At 37.6% G+C, this 10,661-nt stretch overlaps 1 protein-coding gene across 1 annotated transcript; it reads right to left on the bottom strand.

Moving 5' to 3' along the window:
* Positions 1-3,453: 3,453 nt before the first annotated feature.
* Positions 3,454-6,385, bottom strand: LOC121890718 (zinc finger protein RFP-like). The gene has a single exon (XM_042403213.1). The coding sequence runs from the start codon at positions 6,104-6,106 to the stop codon at positions 4,871-4,873; it is 1,236 nt and encodes a 411-aa protein (XP_042259147.1). The 5' UTR covers positions 6,107-6,385; the 3' UTR covers positions 3,454-4,870.
* Positions 6,386-10,661: the final 4,276 nt, after the last annotated feature.

The raw sequence follows: 10,661 nt of genomic DNA, 5'->3' as shown, positions 1-10,661 counted from the left end.
AATTTACTTTCAAGAACCGAAGACACTGAAATAGCAACGGCTAAGTCTACGCCTATACTCTGTCAATCTGGGGTTACGCCATGTTTACGTTACCTAACCAATGTTGTCGCCATAGTAGCAAATTGTCAATCACAAGGTAGCCATGCCCTAAAGCATTCCCTGCTTTATTGTCAAATTTATATTAAATGTGACCATAATTACAAAATGAACATCATGCTGTATTGAAGAAGACTTGAAAGTAGCGATTGAGAACATAAACTCATTAGGAAAGTGTTGAGGTAATAAAGTAAATGAGAAGTATGGCCATTTTCTCATAGACTTCCATACAATCTGACTTATTTTGGGGCCAGTAGAGTTGCCCCATGATGGCCATTAGAGAGAACGCAGGTTTCAGGCATTTCCACATTGGCTCCACTTTTCAGACCTGAACCTACCCACTTAGGTTGATCTGATACTTGTTGCTTTGAACACGTACACAACACAACACCTCCATAAATAAGCATGACACAATCAGCATGAAAAGCAGGTCACAATGACAAAAGGCCATGTGTCTATTTTGTTTGCTGGAAAGAAGCAGAAAACCATTTGAACTTAAGTTGGCAAACGCCACAAATTTGTGGTCTCATTACCTGTCCTGCCTACTTCTTGTGTGACTGACGCGCATGTACACACAAACAAGCAGTGAGTGTCATGATGTAGGCTCCGCTCAACAGGATGCAAGGCCACTTTACATCAATAGGGTGAGAAGCAACTCGCTATAAAAAAAAAAAAAACAGTAAGAAAGTAGTTGGCTGGAAATGTTTTCATATCCAGCCTTCTGGCCGTAAACAGGTGCTTATAGAAAACTGATGAAAGTATCATGGTCCTTTAACAAACAAGTGACACTGTCATACAGTGATGAAAATATTTTTACACCTTTGAAGGTACCTCATTAATCATTCCAGTATTTTTACAAGTTATTCTGTCATCTTAGTTACAAATAGTGTACACATTTGCATATACGTATGAGACACACATACACATATGTATACATACATACTGACTACATATACAATTCTTAATCTGTAACAGTGAACATCAATGCAATTTAAGTCAAAATTGACTTAAAAGCTCATACTACATTTTATCTAAACATAACTATGACAATAATTAAAGCAGACTTGATGCTCACTGTGATAGATTATGAAGCCCGAGAAAGTTGAATTAAATACCACAGAATAAATGAGTGGAAACCAACAGCTGCCTGGAAAGTAGGGAAAATATATTCAAAATATGAAGCACTGCAGCATGACTTGCAAAAGCAGTTAGCAGGAATGTAGAATAATCATTTGCACAGTAGCAGAACTGCAGAATCACCAGTATGGTCTTTTAGGAGTAAATTCAAGATGGAAATCAGTGTCACAAAGAATCTTTACAGTGTATGGTTACCCAATGCTGCATGTGTGACTTCTCAGATTTTTTCTGTCAGTGCTGTGTGGTCTCTGTCTGAAGTTGTATGAGTTGCTGAGCTCATCCAGACAGAAGAACACAGGAGCTGCTCTCTACCAGAAAACTGCAGCTGATGCAGAACATCTCTGTTGCCAGTAGTTCATCAGATCCTATAGTGGGGATTTCCAGGTCTATCATGCCCTCTGGTGGTCATGATGGAGGCTCTCAGCTCATGCCATTAATAGCCAGTGGTGGAGGAAGCGTCCAGATTCTTTAACACAAGTAAGAGAAGTAATACGGCAATGCAAAGTAATAAATTGCAAGCAAAGGTCATTTATTTAAAATGTTATTTAATTGAAATAAGCACAGAAGTATTCAGTATCAATGTAATTAAAGTATCAATAGTGAAAATACTCACGCTGAATGGCCACTTTCAGAGTGATTATTGGTGCATTGATGCATTAACATGTGAGCAACATTTTAATGTTGTAGCATGTCAAGTTACAGCTAATTTGAACTCCTTTGTACACTGCTGGGTTGTTTAAGCCATTACAATGCACGTATGTAAATTCTTAATTACAGTGTCCCTGAAGTGCACATCACAATGACAAATAGGAAAACACGACGACAAATGACAAAACATTTGTCATTTGGCACTGAAGGAGGCACCGTCCTATCTATCTATCTATCTATCTATCTATCTATCTATCTATCTATCTATATGTGCATGTGAATTTTCGTTGTTTTTTTGTTTTTTTTTAACTTCACACGAAAAACAGAAAAACAAAGTAATACATTGATTGTTTACACGGACCCCAAATGCCTCCCCCTCCTCATTCCTGTTAAAAAGACAGACAGTGTGTCCGTCCAATCAGTGATGATCCTTGTCAATAGAGAGCGTCCAATCAGCAACAAGCTTTGTCGATACCTACCTTTTCCGGTAGAGGTTGATGTCGTTGTGCTTTCTACTTTTGCGATCGTGTTGTCTGCGTCTACGGTTGCGTTTTGTTGTTTGTTGTCGTGTTTTCTCTTTTGTTGTCGTGTTTTGTTATTTGTTGTGTTTTGTTATTTGCTGTTGTGTTTTGTTATTTGTTGTTGTGTTTTGTTATTTGTTGTGTTTTGTTATTTGTTGTCGTGTTTTCTATTTTGTTGTTGTGTTTTGTCATGTGTTGTTGTGTTTTGTTATTTGTTGTTGTGTTTTTTGATTTGCTGTTGTGTTTTCCTATTTGTCGTTGTGATGTGCACTTCAGGGCTACTGTACTTAATCTACAAAATAATCAAACTCCAGCTGTCAGGTAAGTGTAGTTGAGTAAAAAGTCCAATATTTGCCTTTGAAATGTAGTGGAGTAGAAGTACAAAATAGCATAGAATTAAAGTACTGAAGTGCAATTACTTCAGAATTGTATTTAATTACAGTACTGAGCAAATGTGCATGGTTACTTTTCTGGCACTGACAACAGCTGAGAACAGCTGATTGCATTTTTAATGATATGTCTTAATTGTTTAATCAGTGGAACAGACATGGTTTATTTCTATGCTCAAAATCGTTGATGACCTTGTAGGAATAAAAAGACTTTTCAATCTTTGATATCAAATGTTCAGCAATTTTGACATACTGTACAAGAAAACATCGGACATAGACTCAAACAAACTTTCCTCATTTGATTTTATTAGTTTTCATTAATGATTTAAATGAGACATATACATTGCAGAATTATTTCTTAACCACAAACTCTCCTGAAATCACAATGATTCTTAAACTGTCTAATATTCAGAATAATATATTTGTAAATACACTGCCTTTACAGTTAACTGATCTCTCTCTCTCATTCTAACATTTTTTTTATTATATTTTGACATTGTCGTAGACAAGTTTCAGATTTACTGAATATAGATAAGATGTAATTACATAAGGACATATGAGGATATATATGATATATGATATATGGGATGATGAATCTGATATAATGTTTATATATAAGACGTAGGTCTGTTGGCTTTGCACTCTCTCTCTCTCTCTCTCTCTCTCTCTCTATCTCTCTATCTCTCTCTCTCTCTCTCTCTCTCTAGACCACACACTCGCTATGCACTGAGCTATTCCTTAGAGGAGCTATTCTACTTGTACAACACATTTTAGTTTAAAAAAACATCTTAAAATACATTTTTTTAAAACATCCCTGATGCTCAGGCCTGGTGGGGGTCAACTCAGGCCTGGCAGCCAGGCTTGCAATACACTAGTGAAAACCCTGCTACTGATGAACAATAACGTTTTCTGAGTCTGACTGAATCACAATCTCACATTCATTGTGCTAACGTAATGTCACAATATCAGAAATGGCAGGAAGCGATGCACTCAGGGAGATCACCACTCCTGACCATTTAAGAAGCGATGTGTGGAAAGTGTTTGGATTTCTGTCCACAAACGTAAAAATGAAACAAAAGCAGGCCCACAGTAAAAGACTTGAGCCTGAATGATCAGTGCTGCAACTGCAGTGCAGGGTTTGGACACACAGCTCTTACTCACACTATCATTTAGACTTGCACTGCATCCTGACCCAAAATAACATGTCACGTATTGATGTAAACAAGCGCATGCTGACGTGGATTTATATATATTTCAGTTAAATGTGTAGTTTAATTACTATGAATATATATATGATGAAAGCTTATTTAATATTTTGATTAACATGATTCATTTTGTGCCTAAGCTTAATTGTTACTTAGCAAGAAAGCTATCACCTATTTATTGGTAATGTTGGAATGACCTCTAGTGGACAGAATGTATAACAACCACCTGCTGATAGTGGCATTGGCAATGCATAAGCCTGTGTATACAGTGTATAGGTACATAGTAAATATTAATAATAGGCTAAATTTGAGCATTAAAAATTCAAATATTAAAATAATAAGGGATGAAATTTGAATTGGATTATAGAGAAAGACTAGACAGCACTATTAAGATGTATGTTTGATATTTTGAAGTATGGTTTTTGTATCACTGCTTCTTCTATGTACTTTATTGAATTGTTCATTGTTTTTGGATGTTTAAGCACACTTGCCATCATAGAGCTTGTCAGCCTATTGGTGTGCATGATGTATAAATATGGTTGTGTTTTCCATTTTTTAAACACTCTGACCTGACAAAGATCTAAGTAGGATCGAAACGTCATTATTAAACTTTTGTGGCCTGGAGTAAGTGTGCAGGTGTTACCTTTTTCATTGATGCTGTTTCCTGATAGCCTTGCACCTACTTGATGTGTGTATAATTAATCTCCATCAACATAATTACATAAGGAGACATGAGATTTAACTTCAGTGATTAATATTTTTCTGCCAACTGTATTAACTGGATACATAAAAATAAGAGGTTGTTTAGAATATACCAATAACCACATTAACTAGAGTGACAGGGCACACTTTCTTTGGAAACGAAATGATGAGTCTAACTTGTGTTACTGACAGGACAGATGATTAGAGGGGGGGAGTTTTCACCGTCAGAATTATGAGAGGGATTGAAATATGGGCAGAGTTTCTCAGTGAAGGTGCAGTCGGTAAAGGAATACATGAGAGCTACAGCATCGACATCATAGAAGGAGACCAGACCCTCCTCATAATCCACAAACACCCCCACCTTCTCAGGCTTTGACCTCAGAGGGAGACAGACTGATGGACCAGCAAGAGCTTTGTACTCATTTCCCTTCATTAAGCCCACAGTCCAATGGCCATTTTCAGGGGACAATATAAAGTAGCCCTTCCTGTTTATTGACTCTCTGGACACTCCTAAAATCCAGCCAGTCTTCTCTTTAACTTGAACCTCAAAGTAAAATCTTCCTGAAGACATACGCTGCTTTCCTAACACACCTAAAGCTGAGGAAAATCTCTCTGGGTTGTCTGGAAGAATCTGTTTTACATCACCATGACTGACTTGTTTCCCATCATCAGACAGGATGAGATAAGGATGTGCTGTATCAGGATCAAGAGTCACATCCACTGCATACTGCTGGACCCTCCTCAGCTCAAAATGAACACGCAGCTTCTCCAGCTCCTTACTGAGTGTGTCCTTCAGCTGAGCCACAGCTCTCCTCACAGTCTCCTCATATGATGACTGAACTCTGACGTCTGTCCAGTCTTTGGTGGATGGAGCAGGGTTCAGGGATGAGAAGCTTTGGAGGAACTGGAGGTGGTCTTCAGTACGTAAGAGCTGCTCCACTTCAGCACATCTCTTCATCAGCTCAGAGATTTCCTCTTCCAGCTCTTTGATGAAACCTTCAGCCTGTTTCTCTGTTGTTTTGTGCTTCTCTTTAATCATCATAATAAGCTCAGCCAGACTTATCTCCACAAACTGGATCAGATCAGTGAAGACCTGCACATTGGCTGCTGTCTCTCTGTCTGCATCTTCCTTGCTGAACTTTACTGACTGTTTGATCTGCTGAATCTTCAGTCGTCTCTCTTCAATCATCTGCTGAACATCAGTCTCTGTCTTTCCCAGCTCAGCCTTCTTCCCTTCATATTCCTCTATCATAGGAACGATGTGATGAAGCTTGTGATCTGACTCAGCACAGGACTGACACACACATATCTGGTCAGTCTTGCAGAACAGCTCCAGAGGTCGATCATGCTTCTTACACATTCTGTCTTTTAGGTTCTTCACAGGATCAATCAGCTTATGTCTTGTCATAACTGTGATTTTCTGGTGAAGCTCCAGGTGAGTCTCACAGTATGAAGTCAGACACACCAGGCAGGACTTCAAGGCCTTCAGTTTGGTTTCATCGCAGACATCACAGAGAACTACTTCTTCCTTTTCTTCTTCTTGTTCTGAGCTGCTGCTGATTTTCTTTTGAACTGACTGTCTGAACTGAGCAGCCGGCTGAGATCGAAAGGTTTTGACCTGCAGTTCAGGTTGTTTGTCAGAAAGCTCTTCACACCTGGGACGTTGACACTGGGCATTACCCAGACAGATGGAGCACGGACACTGATCTTCAGAAAAGAGACTGTTGGCTGCCATGTCTAAAAATGAAAGTGAAAGTGTCAAATAAAAATGAAACTGAAATGAGCAAAATTCATGTTGAAATAAATCCCTAAAATAAACCCATCTAATACTAACAAGTGAAAAGGAAAATATCTAGAATGACAACCAACAGGACACCTCCCAATGCCTTAACAGAAAAAACTGCCATGTCAGACTTTTTTAGCATTGTTGTCCTTGTGTGAGTATTCTCCTGATTTCCTTTTGATTACTGTAAAATACAGTGAATATTATCAACTGTACTCACCGGGTGTGCAGAGGGTCTGTTGTGTTTTTGACTTGAAAGCCTGAAATCACAGTTGTTTGTCGTTGTCTTCAGTTCTGCTCTACTGTTGACTACTTTCAGTTTTTTTTACTGTGGAACCTCCTCTTCCCAGTATTCATCCTCCTCTTCCCAGCAGGACAGCCAGTTATGTTTTGAAGTCTCCTTGCAGTTTAGAGGTGATTATGGTGACTTTACCACAAGATGGACAGACTATATTTCACACTGAGGTTACAAAGTAAAACTTATTTTCACTTGAAATATAATATATGATTAACAGTGCTGTCTCGTGGTTAGATATCTCTATTAGTGGAGAAAACAGAAAAGAAGATGAGATGCAGTTATTAAATACTAAAAAAAACTGAAAGACACAAGTCATATCCTCATAGAACATCACATGACAATGCTTCACTGTACAGGGGTACCAGGCAAGGATGCCCACTCTCCCCATCTTTATTCACCATCTTCTAGGAACTACTTGCAGCAGCTAGAAGTACAGCATTGAGGAGAATGACTTTCTAGAATTTCTATTGATTAAGTCCTCCATTCAAACTAAAATCAACATCAAATCATCTAACCTGGAATTACCTCTGTTACCATCAAACCTAATCAACATCACAACTAAAAAAAACTAATATCTAAAATCTACATGATAATTCCACATTTGACTTAACAATATCCGTCACTACCAAAAAATGGGAACAAGATCTACAAATTGACCCCAGTGCCCACTTCTGGACTCAAATCTGCAAAAACATCTTCTCTCTATCCTCTAACACGAATATCCAGCTCATATGATATAAGATCATTCATTGAGTACACTACACATGGGGAAAAGATGTTCAAAATGGGTTTCATAGACACTTAAATTTGTCCTTATTGTACACAAAACACTACTGACACCTATATGCATGCCACATGGGACTGTACACCAATTAAACAGTTCTGGCGGGATATCAAGGACAACCTCTCCTTTTTTTTGGGCTGCCACATCCCATCATCCCCTTTACTCTGCCTACTAGGAGACATTTCCAACATAAACCTAAACAACACATCCAGTAGAATACTCTCCATTGCCTTAACCATCGCCAAGAAAACTATCCTCATGAACTGGAAATCAAGGAATAAAATCAATATTACAATTTGGGAAAATCCATTTATTGAAAACATGTCAATGGAAAAATTATCTGCGTCCATCAAAAGCAAAACTATGATTTTGACATAATCTGGAATCTGTTTATTAATAGTCTTAACTCTTGATCTCCACACAAATTATACTTGACCTCTTTTTGCCTGTTATGTGTATACAGTTATGTTTAATCTAAACATAACTCTGACAATAATTAACACAGACTTGATGCTCACTGCGATAGAGTATGAAGCCCAAGGAAAGCAGCAGCTGCCTGGAAAGTAGTGAAATATATTCAAAAATGTGAAGTACTGAAGCAGTTAGCAGGAATGTAGAGTATTCATTTGTAGCATAACTGCAAAATCACCAGAAAAGTCTTTTAAGAGTAAATTCAAGCTGGAAATCAGTGTCACTGAGAATCTTTACAGCGTTCGTGTGCCCAGTGCTGCATGTGTGAGTTCTCAGATTTTCAGTCAGTTCTGTGATGTCTCTCTGTCTGATGTTGTGTGAGTTGCTGAGCTCAGAGGAGCAGAGGAGCTGCTCTCTGCTAGCAAACTGCAGCTGATGCAGAACATATCTGTTGCAAGCAGTTCATCAGAACCTTTAGTGGGGATTTTCAGGTCTATCAAGCCCTCTGGTGGCCATGATGGAGGTTCTTAGCTCATGCCAATAATAATCAGTGGTGGAGGAAGTGTCCAGATGCAGGTGCATTGCAAAATAATGCATCGCAAGTGTTACGCCCATAGAGTGGAAGCTCACTCAAGGGGTGACATATTTTAGAAAAATAATTTATTCTGAAAGAACAAATTAACACTTTGTGAGTCAGCTGATCTTCAGTGTAGCTTTACTCTTTTAACGATAACTGCCAACTTAAATTAGTTGGAACAATACAATGACAATACAAAACAATAATAATATAATATTAAAACTCAATATTTCAAAATACAGTAATCATGTATAAACTAGCTATTTCCACTATAAACTAGCTATTAAAAATGATCGTCTATAACAGAGCATTGAACATTTACATTACAATATAATCTCCCTCATTCATCCTCTCTGTTTATGCGTGATGTATTACAACGTGAGCACCTGGTTGCCTTGACAACGGTAAACAACAGTGCTGCTAATCAGCTGTTCGGGCTCTGGCTCTAACTGACAACGTTCTATAACCGTTGTAAACAACTGAAAATAAACGTTACTAACCGTTACAAACAAACTGAAAATAAACGTTGTTAACTGTGAGAAGAAAACGAACAAAACAAAGAAAATATAAACCACGAAACATTCATAATAAATAAAGTTTTATACATATAAAAAAATAACATTGAAACCAGTGGAAATTTCCTATGCGCCACACAAGCAAACATCCTGCATTTAAAATGTTACTAAATTAAAGGCACATAAGTATTAAGTATCAATGTATTTAAAGTAGCAGGCTAGCTAACGTTAGCAGCTTTTTTTTCCCAGCCTGTCTGCGATGATGCATGAGCTGACTTTGTTCAATTTCTTAGAAAGGATCCCTGATTAACTTTCACACAGCAACGTACATACAGATTTAATTACCTTGCGAGCTGTTTAATTTTTTTTTTTTCACAGTAACATTGGTGGTAGCAAGTGCTAACAGGCTAGGGTAACAGTAGGTCAGTGCCATTGCATTAGCAACCAGATGGAGAAGCTTCTAATCAGACTGAGAAAACTACAACTGTGGTCCCAAAAAGAAGTGAAACTACAACTGTGGTCTCAAAAAGAAATACAATTGTTCAAGCAACCATTTTGCCACTCTCACACAGGCTTTACTTGACAGCTTCCCACCCTGAGCGTGACATCAGAGGAAAATGGCAACCATGTGAATATGGTCCATACTTTCTGAACTTTATATGGATCAGCAGCACTACATGCTGTTGTCAGGGAAATGGGGTAAATGAGTTTATTTCCTGGCCCAAAGAATGTCCAGAAGCTGGAAAAGCTTATTTCTATATATACATATATATATATATATGTATATATATGTGTGTGTGTGTGTATATATATATATATATATATATATATATATATATATATATATATATATATATATATATGAGAGCATGTGAATTTTCGTTTTTTTGGGGTTTTTTTTTTACTTCACATGAAAAACAGAAAAACAAAGAAATACATTGATTGTTTATCCTGTTATTAATCAAGTTGAACACAGCTTTGGGTGGAGATTACGCGGACCCCAAATGCCTCCCCCTCCTCCTTCCTGTTAAAAAGACAGACAGTGCGTCTGTCCAATCATTGATGATTCTTGTCAACAGGAGAGCGTCCAATCAGCAACAAGCTTTGTCGATACCTACCTTTTCCGGTAGAAGTTCATGTCGTTGTGTTTTCTACTTTTGCTGTTGTGTTTTGTTATTTGTTTTTGTGTTTTCTCTTTTGTTGTTGTGTTTTGTCATTTGTTGTTGTGTTTTGTTATTTGTTGTCGTGTTTTGTTATTTGTTGTTGTGTTTTTTGATTTGCTGTTGTGTTTTCCTATGTCGTTGTGATGTGCACTTCAGGGCCACTGTACTTAATCTACAAAATAATCAAACTCCAGCTGTCAGGTAAGTGTAGTTGAGCAAAAAGTCCAATATTTGCCTTTGAAACGTAGTGGAGTAGAAGTACAAAATAGCATAGAATTAAAGTACTGAAGTGCAATTACTTCAGAATTGTATTTAATTACAGTACTGAGCAAATGTGCATGGTTACTTTTCTGGCACTGACAACAGCTGAGAACAGCTGATTGCATTTTTAATGATATGTCTTAATTGTTTAATCAGTGGAACAGACATGGT

Source organism: Thunnus maccoyii, chromosome 23, assembly GCF_910596095.1.
Source record: "Thunnus maccoyii chromosome 23, fThuMac1.1, whole genome shotgun sequence".
Lineage (NCBI taxonomy): Eukaryota > Metazoa > Chordata > Actinopteri > Scombriformes > Scombridae > Thunnus > Thunnus maccoyii.
The sequence above is the reverse complement of the archived record's forward strand: the minus strand, read 5'-3'. Positions and strand labels throughout refer to the sequence as shown.

Coding starts and splice junctions, on each gene's coding strand:
- LOC121890718 (XM_042403213.1), bottom strand. CDS start 6,106: ATGACAAGACATAAGCTGATTGATCCTGTGAAGAACCTAAAAGACAGA.